This window comes from Pseudonaja textilis, chromosome 2, assembly GCF_049901715.1.
Source record: "Pseudonaja textilis isolate UNSWEBS1 chromosome 2, rPseTex1.2, whole genome shotgun sequence".
Taxonomy (NCBI): Eukaryota; Metazoa; Chordata; class Lepidosauria; order Squamata; family Elapidae; genus Pseudonaja; species Pseudonaja textilis.
Genome location: NC_141991.1, coordinates 121146072 through 121164419, shown reverse-complemented (window position 1 = coordinate 121164419; position 18348 = coordinate 121146072). Strand labels below are relative to the sequence as shown.

At 44.7% G+C, this 18348-nt stretch overlaps 1 protein-coding gene across 3 annotated transcripts; it reads left to right on the top strand.

Moving 5' to 3' along the window:
• The first annotated feature begins 2112 nt into the window (after positions 1–2112).
• LOC113443152 (transmembrane protein 198-like) lies at positions 2113–14690 on the top strand. Of its 3 annotated transcripts, none has more exons than XM_026711185.2 (5): positions 2113–2353; positions 6790–7035; positions 9179–9754; positions 11763–11911; positions 14310–14690. In XM_026711185.2, exons 2-5 carry the CDS (start codon positions 6849–6851, stop codon positions 14454–14456), a joined length of 1059 nt encoding a protein of 352 aa, XP_026566970.1. In that variant the 5' UTR covers positions 2113–2353; positions 6790–6848; the 3' UTR covers positions 14457–14690. The 3 variants fall into 3 exon arrangements, with proteins under 3 accessions (XP_026566970.1, XP_087781221.1, XP_087781222.1); XM_087925095.1 differs by lacking the exon at positions 2113–2353 and adding an exon at positions 2706–2807; XM_087925096.1 differs by lacking the exon at positions 2113–2353 and adding an exon at positions 3269–3360.
• Positions 14691–18348: the final 3658 nt, after the last annotated feature.

The following is an 18348-nucleotide window of genomic DNA, read 5'->3' as shown; positions in this document are numbered from 1 at the left end:
TGAAATGTGGCCATAAAAGTTAACTCAGAAAAGGGTGAGAAAGTGTCACTGGCAGGACAGCCTGGTTAAGTCTCAGAAGCGGCAGCAACATTATCAACCTGTGTTAGGCATGGAAGGTGAAGATCAGAGCAGGGAATCAACTGTACAAAAGGGAAATGTGGAGACAAAAGGGATGCCTCTCAGCAGGCTTGTGTTGTGAGCAGCTGAGCCAGAATGACCTGTTTCGGCTCTCCTGCAGTGAGAGGAGTTTCCTTGGGCTCAGGGGTGGCTGGGACCACCTGCTCTTGTACTCTCTCTTTATTGTTTAATGGCACGGCTCTTTATTCTGTTAAAGGCCCTATGACATAGAGCACGCATGGGCTTCCCACAATCCCAAGATCATGCTCAGGAGTTAGTTAGTGTCTCGCTTTCTCTACACCTTACCTCTCTGAGTTACTATGGAACTCAGTGGGATAGATTTACTAGAAAGGACCTTGAATATTTTCTTACACTGGTCCAGCAGCCAACTGAACGGCCATCTCTGTTCTATTTGTACGTCCTTGTGAAAAGCCTATGGCGGAATTGGAAAAGGAGTTCTTTTTTGAATCACGTACATGTAGTCCTCGACTTATGACCACAACCAAGTCCAAAATCTCCACTGCTGAGCATGACAGTTGCGAAGCAAGTTTTTGTCCCATTTTATAACCTTTCTTGCCACGGTGGTTAAGTGAATCACTTGGTCATTAAGCGAATCAGGCTCCCCCTCAATTGACTTTGCTTGTCAGAAGCTGACAAATGTTGATCGCATGACCCCGGGACAGTGCAACCGTCATAAATACATGCCAGTTGCCAGGCATCCCAATTTTGATCACATGGCCATGGAGATGCTGCAATGGTTATAAGTGTGAAAATGGTCCCAAGACACTTGTTTCAGTACCACTGTTCAAACAGTCATTAAAGGAATGGTTGTAAGTCAAGGACTACCTATAGTCACTGTGGCCACCTTTGCTTTTGATGAACAGATAAAGGAGACCATTGTTTACCACCTCTGAAAAAGTTCCAGAAAGTTCCAGCTGATGAAGCATGTGTGGGAGGTTCATTTAAAGCAGGGGTCTCCCCACCTCGGCAACTTTAAGCCTGGCGGACTTCAACTCCCAGAATTCCCCAGCCAGCTGGGGTGGGGTGGGGAGACCCCTGATCTAAAGGGGCCCAATATCCCCTTTAAACATCAGGCCATGGGCATTATTGGGGTTCAGCCTCCCAGCAATCCCCGCACCCTCCATCTCCGGCCTTTCCAGGCCTAGCCCACCCCCTTGTCCTGCAGTCGAAGGCTGTCTTTGGCTTGAGGCACCTGCTCCGACAGCTGGCCAGCTCCCCCGGCCGCATTCCTGAAGCCGAGACCGGATGGGGAGCCCGTCGGGCTGAGCGCTCTCCCGTTCGAGGTTCTTCTATACAGGACTCTGGCTGGAGTGCCGAGGGAAGCCCGCAGTTGAGGTGGGCGGCCAAGCATCCTTTTGCGCGCCCCCACACCCCCACCCCAAACTCCATGAAAGCCAGAATGGACGGCGAGCGCCGCGGGGACGGGGACGTGGGTGGGGTGGAAAGTGAACAAGCCCCGCTTTCCCAGCGTTCTTGCAACGGCTCGGTTCGCCGGCACAGCAAGCCTCCCCCTCCTTCGCACGCAAATCTCGCCCGGCTTTTAAATCGCGCCTTTCTTTTTTTGCAAAACAATCGAGCGATTCTCTCCGGCTGGAAGGAACCACCTCGGTCGCCGAGGGGGGTGGTGGTGTGTACCCGGCTGGCTTCGGGGCGCCCTTTCCCCAAGCGATGCTGCTTCCCCGGATCGCTCCCAAGAAGCGGCTCCCCCCGCCCCTCAAGAGCAGAGAAAAGCTGGCCTGGCTCCGGCTCTTTTCCTCCCCAGGAATCAGGAGGAGGCGCCGAACCCCTCGCTCGCTCCGCTCGCCGCGCGCGCGCACACACACACACACACACACACACACACACACACACACACACACACACACACACACACACACACACACACACACACACACACACACACACACAGGCACTTTCCAACCCCCCCGCCAACTTTTCCGCTAGCCCCTCCTTCCCGCCTCCTGAGGTCACTTTTCAGCTGTCGCGGCGAAGACTTCTTTCGCGAGTTTGCCACGGGAGGGGCAGCGGGGCGACTATAAGAGGGGGTGGGGGACATTTTCGACCCTCCGGGGAAGGGCTCGTTGTTTTTTTTGCGGCCGATCTTGGGAGTCTCCGGCAGGGGTGGAGTCTGACCGGGGGTGGGTGGGGGGGAGGAATGTTGCTTTTGCAGAGCGATCGTGGCTGTGCGCGGCGGTGGGAACTTTTCCCCAGACTGGTAAGTCTTAGCGTGGACTTTCCCCTACCTCTCTCCCCACCCCCCGTCCCCCCTCCCCATCCCACCCCAACCTTGTTATACTTGGGTTTCCGTCGATGTGGATGCGAGTTCTGACGGCCGTTGATCAACCCCTAATAGCGGCGATCCCTTCCTCTCTTCGCTGTCCTTGCCAGGGACCCGGGCTTCTCCTTGTTCGGAGGACAGAAGGAGTTCGGGGGAAGGGGTTTTTTTTTTTTTGCATCCTCCTCCCGGGTAACGTGTGTAGGGTGTCTTTTGCAAAGTCGGGCTTGGACACGTGACTGGAGGAAAGAGTGGCGGGGGTGTCTTTACAAGAGGTGGAGGGCTCGGATTTGGAGCCCGCCAGTGGTGGAAGGAGCTTCTCTTGGACTCCGCGGAAAAGCGCTCTTCGAGTTCAACTTTTAAAAGGAACCAAAGGCGTGTTTTTAAACCAACAGTAAGAAACGTTCTCTTACGAATAAATAATCCCGTTTGTAACGTGGCTACGGTAACGGTTGCTTTGTAAAAAAAAAAAAAAAAGCCTCTGCGTTTTGTTCAGCAAAACTTCGCTGCACACCCTAAAAACCAGTTGAGAATTACTAACTATCTAACAATCCTTACTACTAGTTAATCCTTAACTAGCTTACTAACAATCCATCCCTTCCCAGCCTCCCCAGCTGTTTCTTTTCCTCCCTGGCTGCGCCTTAAGGGAGCCGAGTGGCATTTTAAAGGGATGCAGGCACTCTTGATTCCATGCCGTTAAAAGTCAGCGCCTATCTGGGATAGGAGCCGCGGTTGAAGGAAAGGAGACCTCGGCAGATGTTTTTTGTTTACAAGCACATGAAGCCCGCAGCCAAAGTAGGGACAAGCTGCAGGTCGAAACGTGGCACATATGTGTTTCCCAGACCTCCTCCTAAAAGTTCCCCCCAAAGGAGGATGTATGGGTGTGAGACAGTGCCTTCCAGCTCAAAGAAGTGTTAAGTACTGACTTAATTAACTGGGGCTCCTAGGTAAGAATCACAGCTTAATTTCAAATAATCTCATGCTTCCTATACTTTCATACTGTCTTTTTGCTCATTCAATGAACTTTAATCTTTTGCTGTCCTCACATGGATTCTGAGGTGCTTGCTTTCCTGGAAGGAAAAATGTGTGATTTGTGAGGCCAATTGCTTAAAAAGAACCAAACCCTTATTTTATGCCATCTTGCCAGGATTGGGGGTAATCTTGTAGATTTTAGAAATTCTTTCCTTGCATGATTATGGATAGATATTTGTGGAGAAAAAAAAAAGTAATTTTAAGACAGGAATAATCTGCTATGGTTATATATGAAATATGTAAGCTCTAAGACTTCAGAACTAGCCTTAGCTATTTGATTCTCTTGCACAGAAGAAGTTATTCTAAGAACTTCTGTGCAAATGCATTTCTGAGGGAGAGGGTTGTTTTAAAAATTGAAAAATAAATAAAAAATATTTTTTGTTTTTCCTGGATTGACCCCCCCCCCAAAAAAAAAGTCTGATGCCATATTTTACAGAATATTTTTATTTGCAAAAGTGCAGCTGAAGTAGGATTAGGGTACCTTTATATAGCCCCCTCAAAAGTTCCCTGAACTCCTGTGCTGAAGATCCGATGTTTGTCTGCACTGATTGTTTGAGCAGTGACAGAAATGCTAAACATGGATAGTAAATAGTTAAGTAAAAGTGGAGTCAGCTGAAAAAGCTGAGTAGAACTAGAGATGATTCTGCAGGAAAATAAGATAACGTATAAGGGTCCCGTGAGGCTGTAGTATGCTGGATTATGGACATCTTAATTACAGAGTGTCTTAAATTGCCTACATTTCCTTGCCTTCCTCCCCTCTCTAAATAAGACCCATCTGAACAATGGTGGACACCGTCCCCCCCTGAAGCTGGGAAGGGAGCCCAGAAGTTCTGGCTCCCACTTTTACCTTCTGCTCCAATTAACAAAGCTTCCCCTTTTCCTGACAGAGCTGGGAATAGGACTCCAAACTCGTGGCTGATGACCAGATTTCAATAGCCGTTGAATTTAAATGTCCTTATAAACTTCCACGGGGATGAGAGGAGAGATTCCAGTTTGAATGCATAAACGTTGGCTCAGATTTGCTGCGTTCGTTGCCAGATTTGGTTAGAGGGCCGCAGAGTGAGGCGTTTTGTCAATACTAGCTGGGGTGGTGAGATTATTCGTGCTTGCTTCGTGGGGACCATTTAACTCTTGGGCAATGAGAATAAGAAGGGAAGGATTTGGGAATTGGGGGTGAAGACATAAGGCAGTTGGGCCCATCTGAACCCAGGAGGAGCCACACTGGACTAGACCAAATGGCCCCTCTAGCCCAGCACTTTTCTTTGGTGACAGGAGCCATCTCCCATCTTGTGTCTTTCATGCTTTAGGACATAGGGCCTTGGATTCCCAGCCACTTTTTTGCTGCAGGTAGTCCTCAAGATCACAAGTGGGTCCAAAATTACCATTGCTAAGCAAGACAGTTGTTAAGAGAGTTTTGTCCCCACTTTACAAACTTTCTTGCCATAGTTATTAAGTGAATCATTGAGTTGTAAAGTTAGTAACCTGATTGCTAAGTGAATCTGGCTTCCCCATTGACTTTGCTTGTCAGAAGGTCACAAAAGAGGACCAAAAGGCCTCAGGAAACGGCATCCATCATGAATATGAGTCAGTCATATTTATATTCATATGTTCATATGTCAAGCATATGGATTTTGATCATGTGACCACAGGGATACTGCAATGGTTGTAAGTGTGAAAAACAGATGTCACTTTTTTATCACCGTTTTAACTTTGAACAGCACTAAACGAACTGTTGTAAATCAAGGACTAACCATGAGCTGCAGTGCTTGGGAATTCCAGAAACACAAGCATGAATGACTGCTGCATTTGGGCAACACTCTGAAGAAAACTAGATAATTTGTCATTGATTTTGGCTGGAGAATTGACATTTTAGCTAAACCGCATCATAAAAGTTTTGGTGTCATTTTATTTGTTAGTTTAAAATATTTATATAACTGTCTTTCAAATCACTCTAGGCAGCTTCCAGTTCTGGACATTTTGACATTTCTGTTTTTCCTCTGTTGTTTTCAATGTTATCCTCTCATTTAAAAAAACAACAACTAGCTATCAATCCCAAGTGGAACTGAATTAAGGATGTAAAGAAGCCATATTCTTCTCTCTGCCCCAGGTATCCCAGGTTTGTAGGGCTGGTGTCCAATACCCCAGCCAGCGATAGAGAGGTGAAAGCAGCAAAGAAACACAAAATGCAGCTGCCTTGAGTTTAATATGAGCGATGGGATGAACCAGCATTAGGAATAATATCAAGTGCCTCATGCCAAGGCAATTGCTTGTGACTTCATCATATCCATTTCACCTTTTTGACATTTTGTCAGCTAAATGCGGTTCATAGCAAAATCCCTACCGTGGAAATTGCAGACGCATCCAGCATCTTTGCTTCCCCTGAGTACTTCTAGGACTGTCAGAGGCATTGGGTAGAAAGAATGATGTGCACAGTAGTAAATACCTCCCGGGGCAGAGGTCTCCAAACTTGGCAATTTTAAGGCTTGTGGACTTCAACTCCCAGAAAATTCTGGGAGTTGAAGTCCACAAGTCTTAAAAGTTGCCAAGTTTGGGGACCCCTGTCCTAGACCAAAGACCTCACCAAAATTCAGAGAAAGGGTCCACTTCCTGGGATTACTGTCAAATGATGAATGAGATTAAAAAAACACCAGTCTTTAAGGCAAGGGTTGTGGGACACCAGAGGAGAAAGGGAGACAGCGATGGGGCAAGCAGGACAGGGCTTAGGGGCATCTTTGCAGATAAGCCTCAGCTTCACATTCAGATTTTCTTGAATGCTTCACCTGAACAAACTAAAGAAAATTTGGGGCTGGGTTCTCACACCAAGCTAAGTTAATACGGGTACTCCTTGACCTACGACCACAATTAAGCCCCAAGTTTATGTTGCTAAGCAAGGCATTCGTTAAGTGAGTTTTGCTCCATTTTACAACCTCTCTTGCTGCAGTTAAGCAAATCACTGCAGTAAACACGGTGGTTAAGCGAATCTGGCTTCCCCGCTGACATTGCTTCTAGGTCGCAAAAAGCTATCCCATAACCCTGGGATACTGCAACCATTATAAACAGGAGCCAGCTGCCAAGTGTCCAAATTGTAGTTCTGTGACCACAAGGATGCTGCAATGGTCGTGTGAAAAAATGGTCATAAATTAGTTGTTTCACTGCCGTTGTAACTTTGAACAGTCTCTGAATAAATGGTTGTAAGTTGAGGACTACGTTACAAATCAAATTTACAGTGTGGCGTAATATGTCAGCCAGGTCTTGGTCCTAATTGTGCAACTTTGGGAAGAGGGGTTTGGTGGATTTGAGCCCTCTAGGATTCTCTTTCCTCTCTAACCAAATTCTCTCTCTAGGTGGCTTTTCCCATTTGGATGGCTCTGGCAAGCTAAGCATTTTTTCCTGGCTCCTGAGCATGGATCCGACCTTGCTGCTACCGGTTGCTGTTTCTCTTGATCCCCGGGGTTTTAATCAAGGGGCAGCAGAGCCCACTGAGCCCGCCTTGGACCCTTGCAGTCTCCTTTCAGAAAGGCACTATGAAGTGGTGCCCTGTGTGGTTTGTGCCCTCTGCTGCATTTTTGGAGTGGCTTACTGCTGTTTCGGTGAGTAAAGGAGAAGGCGGACATTTTTGTGGGGTAATAAGGATTGCATGATTCAAACACATGCCTTTCTATAGAGCAGGAAGGCAGAAAGTTTGCATGGCACTTCCAAAAGGCAAGATGTACATTTTCCTGTTGACTGAAACTTTTTTTTTTATATGTAGAAGCTCCAGCTTGATGTGTTGTGCTGCTCCAGGTCCAAAACAATTTCAGAATTACAGTTTCTGCAGCATTATACGCATATTCTTGAGATGCACACATTATTACAAGTAATTGGCAAAATATTTTAACTAGCTTATCAGATAGATCTCCCTGTGTTGGGCATCAGATATATAACCACAGCTTAGAAGATGACAAAGCAAAACCTTTGATTCCAGTGTTCATGTATTATCTTTCCAATCACTGAAATTATTCTTCCATGCTCTGCCAGTGAACCTGTGAATCTATGTTAGCAAAGTTGCTGCCTGACACCTGTTGGGACAACAACTCCCAGAATTCCCAGCAAGCATCACCAACAGCTGGGGAAGGAGTCTAAGGTTGTGCTTTCTCCATGATTTCATGCCTTCCTCTCATAAGGAAGGGAAGCTTTAGGCCAGGGATGTCAAAGGGATATCGCCACTTTCTCCTCCTTTGCTAAAATGGTGGTAGGCATAGCCAGTGCATGATACATCCGGTCCATTGGCCGCAAGTTTTGTCACCCCTGCTTTAGGGCCAAAATTTAGTCAGCTGGAGACTGTCTTGCACTTTCTGAAAAGTTTGTTGAATTGATAGTAACAGTGTGGGGTTGCTGGTGCTCTGTGACCTTGGTTGTTTTCTTGCAGTTGTTTTATAACCCAACTAAGTAACATCATCAGTGCTAGAACAAACCCCGTTTCCTTCTAGCACTGATGAGGTTACTTAGTTGGGTCATGAAACATCTGCAAGAAAAAAAAATCAAGCTCTTGAGAGCACCAACGGCCCCACAGTTCAACCCTGAGCTACAAATATTTTCTTCTGTTGGAGTGGAAGACTTGCTTTTCAGTGTGCTTCATATCCACCTTGAAAGGAACAGAAGAAGAGTGGGAACAACTAATTCTTTACCTCTCAGAAAATAAGAGTTGCAGCTAGATACAAGTACGTGGGAATGGATGCAGATTAGTTAATATAGCAAGCCAAAATGAAGCAAGAAAGACACAGAACGGGCTGGGGTAGAATAGATAGTCTTTATTTGGTTTTTCATCAATTTTTGTTACATTTTATAATAAACAAATGAAAATGAAGATAGTGGGGAAATGGAGAAGGGGAAAGGGGAAAAAGAGAAGTATGGGGTAGGGGGAAAAAAAGAACAAAGGGTCCAACTTTTTTCAGTGCAATAGAATAAAAATAATAGGGTTCAGCTTCAACTTTTTACTTTCACATACTTAGTTTACTAGCCATTTCTATAACAACAGATTTTCCTGATCAGCAAATCCCAAAAATCTTTTATTTTTTTCTGTCCCAAGCACCCAAGTTGTGAAGGAGTTTCCAAGGATAGTAGAAACAAAACTAGATGTTTTCTTTGATTAAAGCAGTAAAATTTGACTGCCTCTGCAAGCTCCACCAGTTTTTCCGTCCTTTCTTCCACTGTGAGGATTGGAGGTATTCTCATCTGGAAGAAGAACAAAACCATCTTTCTTTTTAAATTATCCGTTCTGAGTGCTAGTGGTTCATTTGGAGTGCACAGTGAGAGTAAAAGATTATCTTTTATTCTTATTCTCTTGACCCATAGCCCTGAAAAGAATCACTAAAAAAGGCTGTAGTTTTAAAGTCATCAATTACATTTTCCCCTTTTCAACACATGCTTCCATTGAGCTAAATAACCAAGCGCCAGTGAGCACAGTGTCCTCCATATCTTTCAAATAACATCAAGTTCCAAAAATTGCTTTGAAATAATAATGATAGCAAGCAAGCCCACATTACAAATTGCCTGAAACCCTTGTTCTAAATAATTATGACAAAAGGGTTTCTTTGGTCATCTTTCGTACTATTGAGGATTAACTGATCCTTCAGGAGTTTTTGGACATAATGTTTCTTCAGTTGCCCTCTTAACCTGCCCTCCTATTCATAAAAGGGTTTGCCTGCGTTCACTTGCCTTGGTCGTTCTTATTTCTCTCTTTCCTGTCAATAGGGTATCGGTGTTTCAAGGCCATCATGTTTCTCTCCGGCCTCCTCTTCGGCTCCGCTGTGATCTTTCTGCTTTGCTACAAGGAGCGTATCTTGGACACCCAGCTCAGCTTGGAGGTCAGCGCTGGCATTGCCCTGGGCATCGGAGTCTTGTGCGGCTTGGTTACGATGCTGGTGCACTCTGTGGGGTTGTTTCTGACGGGGCTTCTGCTTGGCTTGCTGGTGGCCACCGCTGGGCTGGTAGCCACCGAGCCTTTTTACGAACTGCCCAACGGATGGGTCCCTGCCGGGGCCCTGCTGGGTTTGTCCCTCTTAGGTGCCGTCTTGGCACTGCGCTGGCAGAAGGTCCTCACGGTGGTCTCCACAGCCGTGTTTGGGGCTGCCGTTCTGACTCTCTGCTTGGACTACGCGGTGGAGAACCTGGCTTTGGGCCACCATGTCTACGACCGCCTGCGTCTGGCCCCTTCCTCCCTGCTCTGCTGGTGTGGCTGGGCAGTGCTGGCTACGTGGCCTGCCCTTGCCCTGATGGGCATCCTGCTGCAGTGGAAAGTGACCGCCGAAGGCTTCTCCCACACAGACGGTGAGTGGAAATCCTGCCTCTGCCTGAAGGAGTAGGCCGAGCTGACTATGGAGCTTTTAGGGAGTGACAGGAAGTCTTGCTTCTGTCTTGCTGTTTTTTCCTTCTTTATTTGCTTCCTTCAATACATCCCTCCGCCTTTGTAGGCAGTCCTCGACTTACAACCACAATTGAACCCCAAATTTCGGTTGCTAAGCGAGACATTTGTGAAGTGAGTTTTGCCCCATTTTACGAGCTTCCTTGCCACCGTTGTTAAGTGAATCGCTGCTGTGATTAAATTAATAACACAGTCATTAAGTGAATCTGGCTTCCGCATTGACTTGGCTTGTCAGAGGGTCACAAAAGGAGATCACGTGACCCCAGGAGACTACAGTCGTTTCATAATGAGTCAGTTGCCAAGTGTCTGAATTTTGGCCACGTGACCGATGGAATGCTGCAACGGTCATAAGTGTGAAAAGCAGTCATAAGTCACTTTTTCAATGCTGTTGCAATTTTGAATGGTCACTAAATGAACTGTTGTAAGTCGAGGACTACCTGTACGTTTGTATGTATATATTTTTATATTTTATGTATACATACAGTATATTCATGGCTTATCATAACACACACACAGTACATGCAGCTCTTCGGTCACATTATGCAAACGTGATATGCTATAATGCAGTGGCCCCCAACCTTTTTTGTGCCACGGCCCAGTACTGGCATCACAAAATGATCCGCAGCCCGGTACCAGCATCAGCACGCATGACAAGGCAAGGCGAGCTGAGCGACCGGCCAGCCAGCCGTCCCCCGCTTCTCTCCGCCACCTTCAACTCCTCCTTTGTACCTTTGTCGATGGGCTTCGCTTCAGGATGGTCGCTCGGCTCGCCTTGCCTTGGGTGCTGAAAGAATCCTCGCGCCTTAGTTTCATTCAAAGCCCTCCCCCTTCGATGAAACTAAGGCACGAGGATTCCTTCAGGACCCAAACGCCACTTTCCAACCAGAAAAGCTCACCCGGAAGCACTTTCTCGTCAAACAAGATGGCGGCGCTCAGCAAACTGGCGGCCCGGTAGGAAATGTTCCACGAACCGGTCCCGGTGCTCGGCCCGGTGGTTGGGGACCCCTGCTATAATGGACTCATAGTTTTTTATCTGGCCCTTGCCCATGATATAACAAAACAGAAATAAGTACAGATAGTCTTCAAATTACAACCATTCATTTAGTGACCATTCAAAGTTACAAAGGCACTGAAAAAAAAAAAAGACTTAGGACTATTTTTCATGCTTACAACTGTTGCAACATCCCCATGGACATGTAATCAAAATTCAGATGCTTGGCAACTGGCATGTATTTATGACGGTTGCAGTGTCACCTGATCACCATTAGTAACATTTCCTGATGGCTTCTGATAAGCAAAGTCAATGGGAGCAGCCAGATTCACTTAACAACCACATTATCCACTTAACAACTGCAACGATTCACTGAACTGTGGCAAGAAAGGTGATAAAATGGGACAAAACTCACTTGACCCTTTGAGCTCAATTGTGGTCGTAAGTCAAGGACTACCTGTAAGTGGATGCATAAAGGAAGATTATGTAAAGATTTTGAGGTTACCATTGCAGTATTGTGGGGGGGGGGAGAGAAAGGTGAAATTAATATGTAGCTAATTGGAGGAGGGTGGGGAGATAATTGCTTCTGCCTTTTCTCCTATAAGGAAGCTGAGATTTTTAGAATCTTAAGTATGTATATGGCATTATGTAGCATAATAACAACAGAATGTATTTTTTTAGCCTTTCTGATCTTGAAGGAGATGGAGGAAGGAAGGAGTAGGAGACAAGACAAACTCTCAGTGTTGCATTTTTCCCCTGCCCTATTCCAGAACTTTTTCAGACAGAGGCCATAGTGTCTGAATCAAAGCTTCTCTTTCAAACTATCTTTTTCTCCCAGAATGGGGCTGGGCTAGGCTGGTGCCGTGCGGGATTTTAAGCTAAGTCTCCATCATCCAGTCTCACATCTCTTTTCTATGGCCCAGTGGTCCTGAATCGGCGCCAGAAGCAATTGCAACTCTTAAGGATTCGACAGCGGGAAGCCAAAAAGAGGCAGTGCCAAGCTCCACATGAAGGCTCCTACCGGAACAAGGCCGGTGCCATCAAACGCTGTGCCGGAGACGTTCTCGCACCAGTGAGTAGCTGTGACCAGTGGCTGTTCATCCCCTTCATCGCTGAGCTTCTAGGAAGCCAATCCCACCATCTCAGCCAATGGAGCCCCCCAAGCTTTCTCCAGAATGGCTTTGGGGTGCCACAATGATAGTGATGATCAACTTTTGTGCCTGTTTGGGAATCCCTTTCCTATGAAGAGTTGCTTGGCTCCCTTCTTCATTGCCTTTGCAGCCCCAGAAGATCTACTTTCTCGCCCAGATTTTTATTTCATTTTTTCCATTTGTGCTACAATGTGCCCTCCATATATACAGATTCACATATTCATACTATACATATATGCTTGCATGTATGCATATACACGCACACCTTAGCTTTATGCAGAAGCTGATTTAATTGATAACTGTCTTGCAGCCATGTTTTATTATAGCAGCATAAAATGTATCAAAATCATTTCATATTTTCATTCATTGTATGCTGCTATAATAAGACATGGAGGCTGGCTTTCAAATATTATATAAGACCCTTGGGCAATATTCCTGATTTGAAGAGCAGCAAATCAGCTCTTAAATACTTCGTCAGTCAAGAGGGTTAATGTGCAAGATGGCTATTTAGCACCAAGTGTTTCGCAGGAGGGAAACATTTCTTTTCTTCTTTAACCCAAGGGTCTTTGAATGGGAGGGTCTCTGTTCTCTCCATTCTGGGAAAATTGCCACCCAGGAGCACCAAAGCGTTCTTGGTTATGCCCAGAGGACCTTCTGAACAGATTGACTAAATTCTCTCCTTGCTTGATTGGAAACATATCACCAGTGAAACAAAGTAATATTTGGACTCATAGTGGAACCTTAAGAGTTAGAAGAGCCAAAAGGGCTTTGTCTGCTTAAAACTGCAAAATCTTTATCACTCATTCATGTTTTGGGAGATGTGAGCCCCCTAGACTAACCAGTCTATCAAATTTTGAAATAAATAAACAGGCAGTTTGCTATGAGATAGTCATATTAGAAGCATATTCTGCCACTCATGTCTAATCTCCGTTTAGATCCGCCTGAGATTGATGGTGACTGCCACATAGTCGGCAATGCATTGAAAGAAGGAATTCTGACTTTTCTGTTTTGGATTCAGGACGTGTTGCACTTCCCTGCTTTACTTAGCATCACAGTGTTTTTTGACTATTGAATGTTTGGGACAGATCCCAGGAATCTGATACAAAGAAACCTTGGCCCGGCCCCTCTCAGCCCAAACTCCCTCACAGGGGTGGGAAAAATAGGAGGAGGAAGGAGTATTAAGTACAATATGTTTGCCACCACAAATACTTATAAATTAACAGTGGCAGGATAAAAATCTAATAAATTATAAAGATCGCCCTCGACTTACAACCATTCGTTTAGTGACTGAAGTTACAGCAGCACCGAAAAAAAGTCACAACCTTTGCAGCATCCCTACGACCATGTGATCAACAGGCTTGGCAACTGGTTCATATTTATGACAGTTGCAGTAATGAAGCAAACAAAATGTTAAAAAGTTACGATATTTATGCAGTTACTTACCAACCACATCTAAATTATATTAAAGTAACCAAAATATCTTTACAATCCCCAAGGCATGTCACAACTTTTGAGCACCCCTTAAAATTTGGAAATATGAACATTGAAAAATTTGACACACCCTATAAAATGCAATATCCCGGAGTCATACAATCCCCTTTCGTATCCATCCGACAAGGAAAGTCAAAAGGGAAGCCAAATTCATGTAACAACCATGTTACTAACTTAACAACTGCCGTGATTCACTTAACAACTGTTACAAGAAAGGTTGTAAAATGGAGCAAAATTCACTTTGGGGCACAATTGTCATAAGTCGAGGACTACCTGTAATCACGTCATCCATCCTATTGTTCTGCCTTTGGAGGCCCTTCCTCACATCAAAAGTGGCTAGAGCATGGATCTGCAGCCTGCGGCTTTGGAGCCACATGCAGCTCTTTCGGCCCTCTGCTGTGACTCCCTGTCGGCTGATCCCACCACTGACTGGTCCCACCCCACCCTTCCCCGTCACTCCTTGCCTGGCCTAAGAAGGTAAGGGGGATGGCGGGGGATGGAGACTCGCTCCATATTCCAGGGCAGGAGGTGACTGGGTGGGAGTGAGTGACGTCGAGTTGGCCACGCCCACCTAGTCACACAGGTTTTTAAATTATTGGCTCCCGGTGTTTTTTCCCACTTTTCTGAGGGAAACAGGTCCAAATGGCTCTTTTGAGTGTTTAAGGTTGCAGACCCCTGGGCTAGAGTGAGGTGCTTTTAAAAAATGTGAGCGAGTTCCTAATGCGACACCCCCACACCCCTGCCAGTACCCACTCATTGAAGAGAATACAAGATTCCCATTTCCCTGAGGTAATCTCATAATCTTCATTTTCCGCTTGCTCCCCGAAGAGTTACATCCAGAGTCTGCGGGACCGTCAGCACTTGGGAACCGGTACCTCCTTGAGCAACCTCAGCACAAGTGCTCACACCACGGTGGATCTGGATTATGATTCGGGCTCTACCGTCCCCCTCACCACGCCACAAGGTTGCCTCTGAAGGATGCGTGGGTATATATGTGTGTGCTTGGGATGTTGCTGCGTTGTCTTCCTCCCCTTCTGCTTTTAGCAGAGCCAGAGCACAAGCCGGCCCAGGGTTCTTTAATATGTTTCCTCCTGTCTGCAAACATCTTTGGGTAGCCCGCTATATATATTTTTTTAAAGATTGCTTTTCAAGTGTCCAAACCGGATGGGTCTGTCTCCTTTCCTCTCTTTGGGAAGGGCCACGGATGACTTAAAGAAGGAGAAGAGAAAGGATTTAAGGAACACACATTAATGTATTTCCACTTTATCAACGAAGGCAGTTTTCTTTAGAAGATCTTGACAGCTACCTCCAAATTTTGCCGGAACAAATGGATTAATGTCTGGGATGTCTGTCACCATCTTTGAAGCTGATTTTGTCCCTGTCTCAATGCTAAGCCATAGCTGGATCCTCCTCTGGATTGAGAAGGCAATTTGCTCTACTTGGCAGCAAATCTGAAGCAAGCATCTTTCGGCCTTTGTAGAAACTTAACTCAGGGGTACAATACAACCACATCAAGGTAGCTTACGATGGTTTGTTGCAATAGAAACGCATGGCATACATGTTCTGATTTGCGGTGCTCCTCCTTCAAGATGTTGCCATTTTTTTGTACATATGCTGTACGAGAAATTTATTGTATTTAGTTTATCCTTTCTCTAGTTAAGGTTGTTTGTCTCAAGAAGGGAAAGCTGCTCTTCTATCCTCTCCTTAATCTGAGATCCAGGATGGACCCTTCAAAGCCATAGTCGGACATTCACCCTTGCCATAATTATGGTCACCTGTGGTGCCCAGAATATTCTATAAAGGTCCCCAGCAATTTCAAAGGGTAATACTGCATTTAAAAAAAAAACAAATTAAGTATTCACAAGACGTCAGCTTTCTCACTGAAATCTATTTGACCTTAAGTTATGATTGAAACTATTTGGGTCACTCTTGTTGCACAAGATCGTATGTCAGAAATCACCTCTTGAAGATTGCTAACTCTAGCCAACAGGAAGAGTAGCAACATTTTTACTAGCCCAGTCTTTCCCTATTCCCTCCACAGACGTGACCATGCCATAATGTCTACCTTATTGAATGGAAGGGTAATGGCATGATTGTGTCTGTGGATAGAATGGGCCTTCTGTGGTCCTTCAGCTATTGGATTTTGATCTAAATCGCCATCGAAACATGGTTGTTGTGGTCCATCATCTGGAGAGCCACAGGTTTCTTAATCTCTGTTGTGGTAAAATTTAACCAGCAGGTTATAAAATTTATGGGCGGAGCTTATATTTGCAGAACAGGCTACTTTCATGAGATGTTCACCATTATTAAGTTGGTGATGATGACTAGAAACCAACTGGGATGTAGCAAAGTGATTGCACTTCCTCCACCCTTGTAACCCCCAAAGGAGTGAATGCCAAATAAAACTGAGTGCCTTTTCTAGCATGTATAGAGCCATACACGCTTTGGAATGATTCCAAGTTTAACTTGACAATGGTGCTTTTACAAACATGTACATAAGGATTAAAAATAAAAAAATAAGTCCTAACCCTTGAACTCTTAACTGGGTAAGCTAACTCACCTGATTTTCAAATCCTGATTTTTTTTTTACCCAAATTCACTCTGTGTGCATAGGTTCAAATCTTGTTCAATAAATCTTTTTGTTATTGTGATTGTTTCCTATGAAATGTTTGTTACTGTTTTATAACTGTTCCTGTTTATAAAACTTAACACAAATACACTTGTGTTTCTCAGTTTGTCTTCTTCACATCAGTTCTTGGGGGTGAATTAAGCTCATATTTTGGGGGTTCCCTATGCAGACAAAAAGTTATCACTGTTTCTACCCATCTCTTGTTTTCAGAAGGGAGAAATGTGTTGCTAAAATCTGTTAAGGCTTTGATCATCCTGGTGTCCCCTGGGGCAACTCTCTTATTTAAAAAAAACAATATAAAAAGGGCAGGACAAAGCGGCTACTTCTGCAGAATTAAATAGGAATCTAGCTAAACTTCTGTACTTCATCTGCCTTTCTCCACTAATATTCAAGTGAATGGATGAAAGAAAGTGTTTGCTCTGGAGTTCATCACACCTGCCTTATGTTCTGCATCCCAATTAAAGCAGCATCTGGCTTTGGTCCACGCTGAATCTCAGTACTCCATATGGAGTTCTCTTTGATCCCTCATTCAGCTCCTACTGGCACTGTTATATTAAAAACACATTATTAAGTTTTTTTTTCCGGATAGTTCCCCATTTCCACAGTGCCATGCAGCTTTATCACTGTCATGCACAGAAGCTGTTCCATAGGAAGGTAAATAATTGGACTGTCTTAAACCAATTGACAGGGGAAGCAGAATAGGAAATCAAGGGAATTTGAAAGATGTCATCGTATGGAGGGGTGCTGAATGAAAGTGCCATCTGGGCCCACAAGACTCTTGGGCCTTGGATCCCCCTGATTAGACAGAAGAGCTAGTTTAATTGCAGCACTGTGGGATATTTAAATGGCTGCCTTCTGCTTTCATAAGAGGCCCTCGGGATAAACAACATTTCTCATAATTTGATTTAATTACTCCGAAACTACTCCAGTCTTGACTCCAATCTGAACTGTGAAATGGAACCATGTTCAATTTTACATTGGTGGTTCTAAGTTTCCCAATCCTGAGTTTTACCACCTTCTTGTTTTGGGGAATTGCTGCTAAGAGAACACGTGTATGTGTGCACGTATACAGGTCGTCCTTGACTCACAACAGTTCATTTAATGACCATTCAAAGTTACAATGGCTCTGAAAAATGTGACTTAGGACTGTTTTTCACAGTTACGACCTCAATCATTGGATCAACATTCAGATGCTTGGCAACTGGATCATGTTTACATTGCTGTGTCCCAACCTTTTTGTGACCTTCAGATAATCAAGGTCAATGGGGAAGACAGATTAACTTAACAACTGGGTTACTAACTTATCAATTGCAGTGATTCACTTAACAGCTGGTAAGAAACGGGGCAAAACTCACTTCACAGACATTTTGGGCTCAATTGGGGTCATAAGTCAAGGACTACCTGTACATGTGTACGCAGAAAATCCCGAATGTGAGCAGGAACCAGGAATGCCCATTAGGAAACGGTAGTGAAATAGATTCACCGCTTTATAAAACTAGATTACAAAAACTAAGCAAAAAGTAGTACCCACCAGGCCCAAAACTTCAGGTGATTAGAGATTCGATTTCTCTCCCACTTGCCCAGTGTTCTGCTTTGAAGGCTGCAGGATCTGGTTAACAGCCAGTTCTTTACCCTTGCAGAAGTGTGTGTCTGATCGTGTGTTAAATTTGAAGCAGGCTTGAGGATTCCTTGCTATAGTCCTCATGTCTGTTTGCAATGTGGAGCAGATACACATCTGTAATGTTTTTACATGCATGTCCCTAAGCTCAATGTTTCAGAAACTTTTGGAATGCACCAACGTAAGTGCAAAAAAAGAAAAACTATCCTGCTTAATACAGTTATTAATAAAACTAGGCTTTCTTCCAGATTAGGGCAACCAGTAATTTCAACGTCTATGTGATAGAGATGTGATTGAGCCAATTTAAGTTGATGAAGATTGGTGAAGAATCATTAAATTATGGAGTTGGAAGGATCACACACCCAGTTTGGTACAGTAGTTAAGGTCCTGACTTAGAAACCAGGAGACTGAATTATTTTCCCACCTTAGGCATGAAAGCCGACTGGATGACTTTAGACCAGTCACTCACTCTCAGCCCATGTGCTGGTATCCTCCTCTCCTAATATGGTGCCTTCTCAAATTCCTAGAAAGTAGGAATAGAACTGATGCATTCATTCAGCACAGCTCCTTGACTGGAGTGCCTATCAGGTTTTTTTCTAATCTAAGCCAGCTGGATGAGA

Coding starts and splice junctions, on each gene's coding strand:
- LOC113443152 (XM_026711185.2), top strand. CDS start 6,849: ATGGATCCGACCTTGCTGCTACCGGTTGCTGTTTCTCTTGATCCCCGG. Junction 7,036..9,178: donor AGTGGCTTACTGCTGTTTCG/GTGAGTAAAGGA, acceptor TCCTGTCAATAG/GGTATCGGTGTTTCAAGGCC. Junction 11,912..14,309: donor CCGGAGACGTTCTCGCACCA/GTGAGTAGCTGT, acceptor TGCTCCCCGAAG/AGTTACATCCAGAGTCTGCG.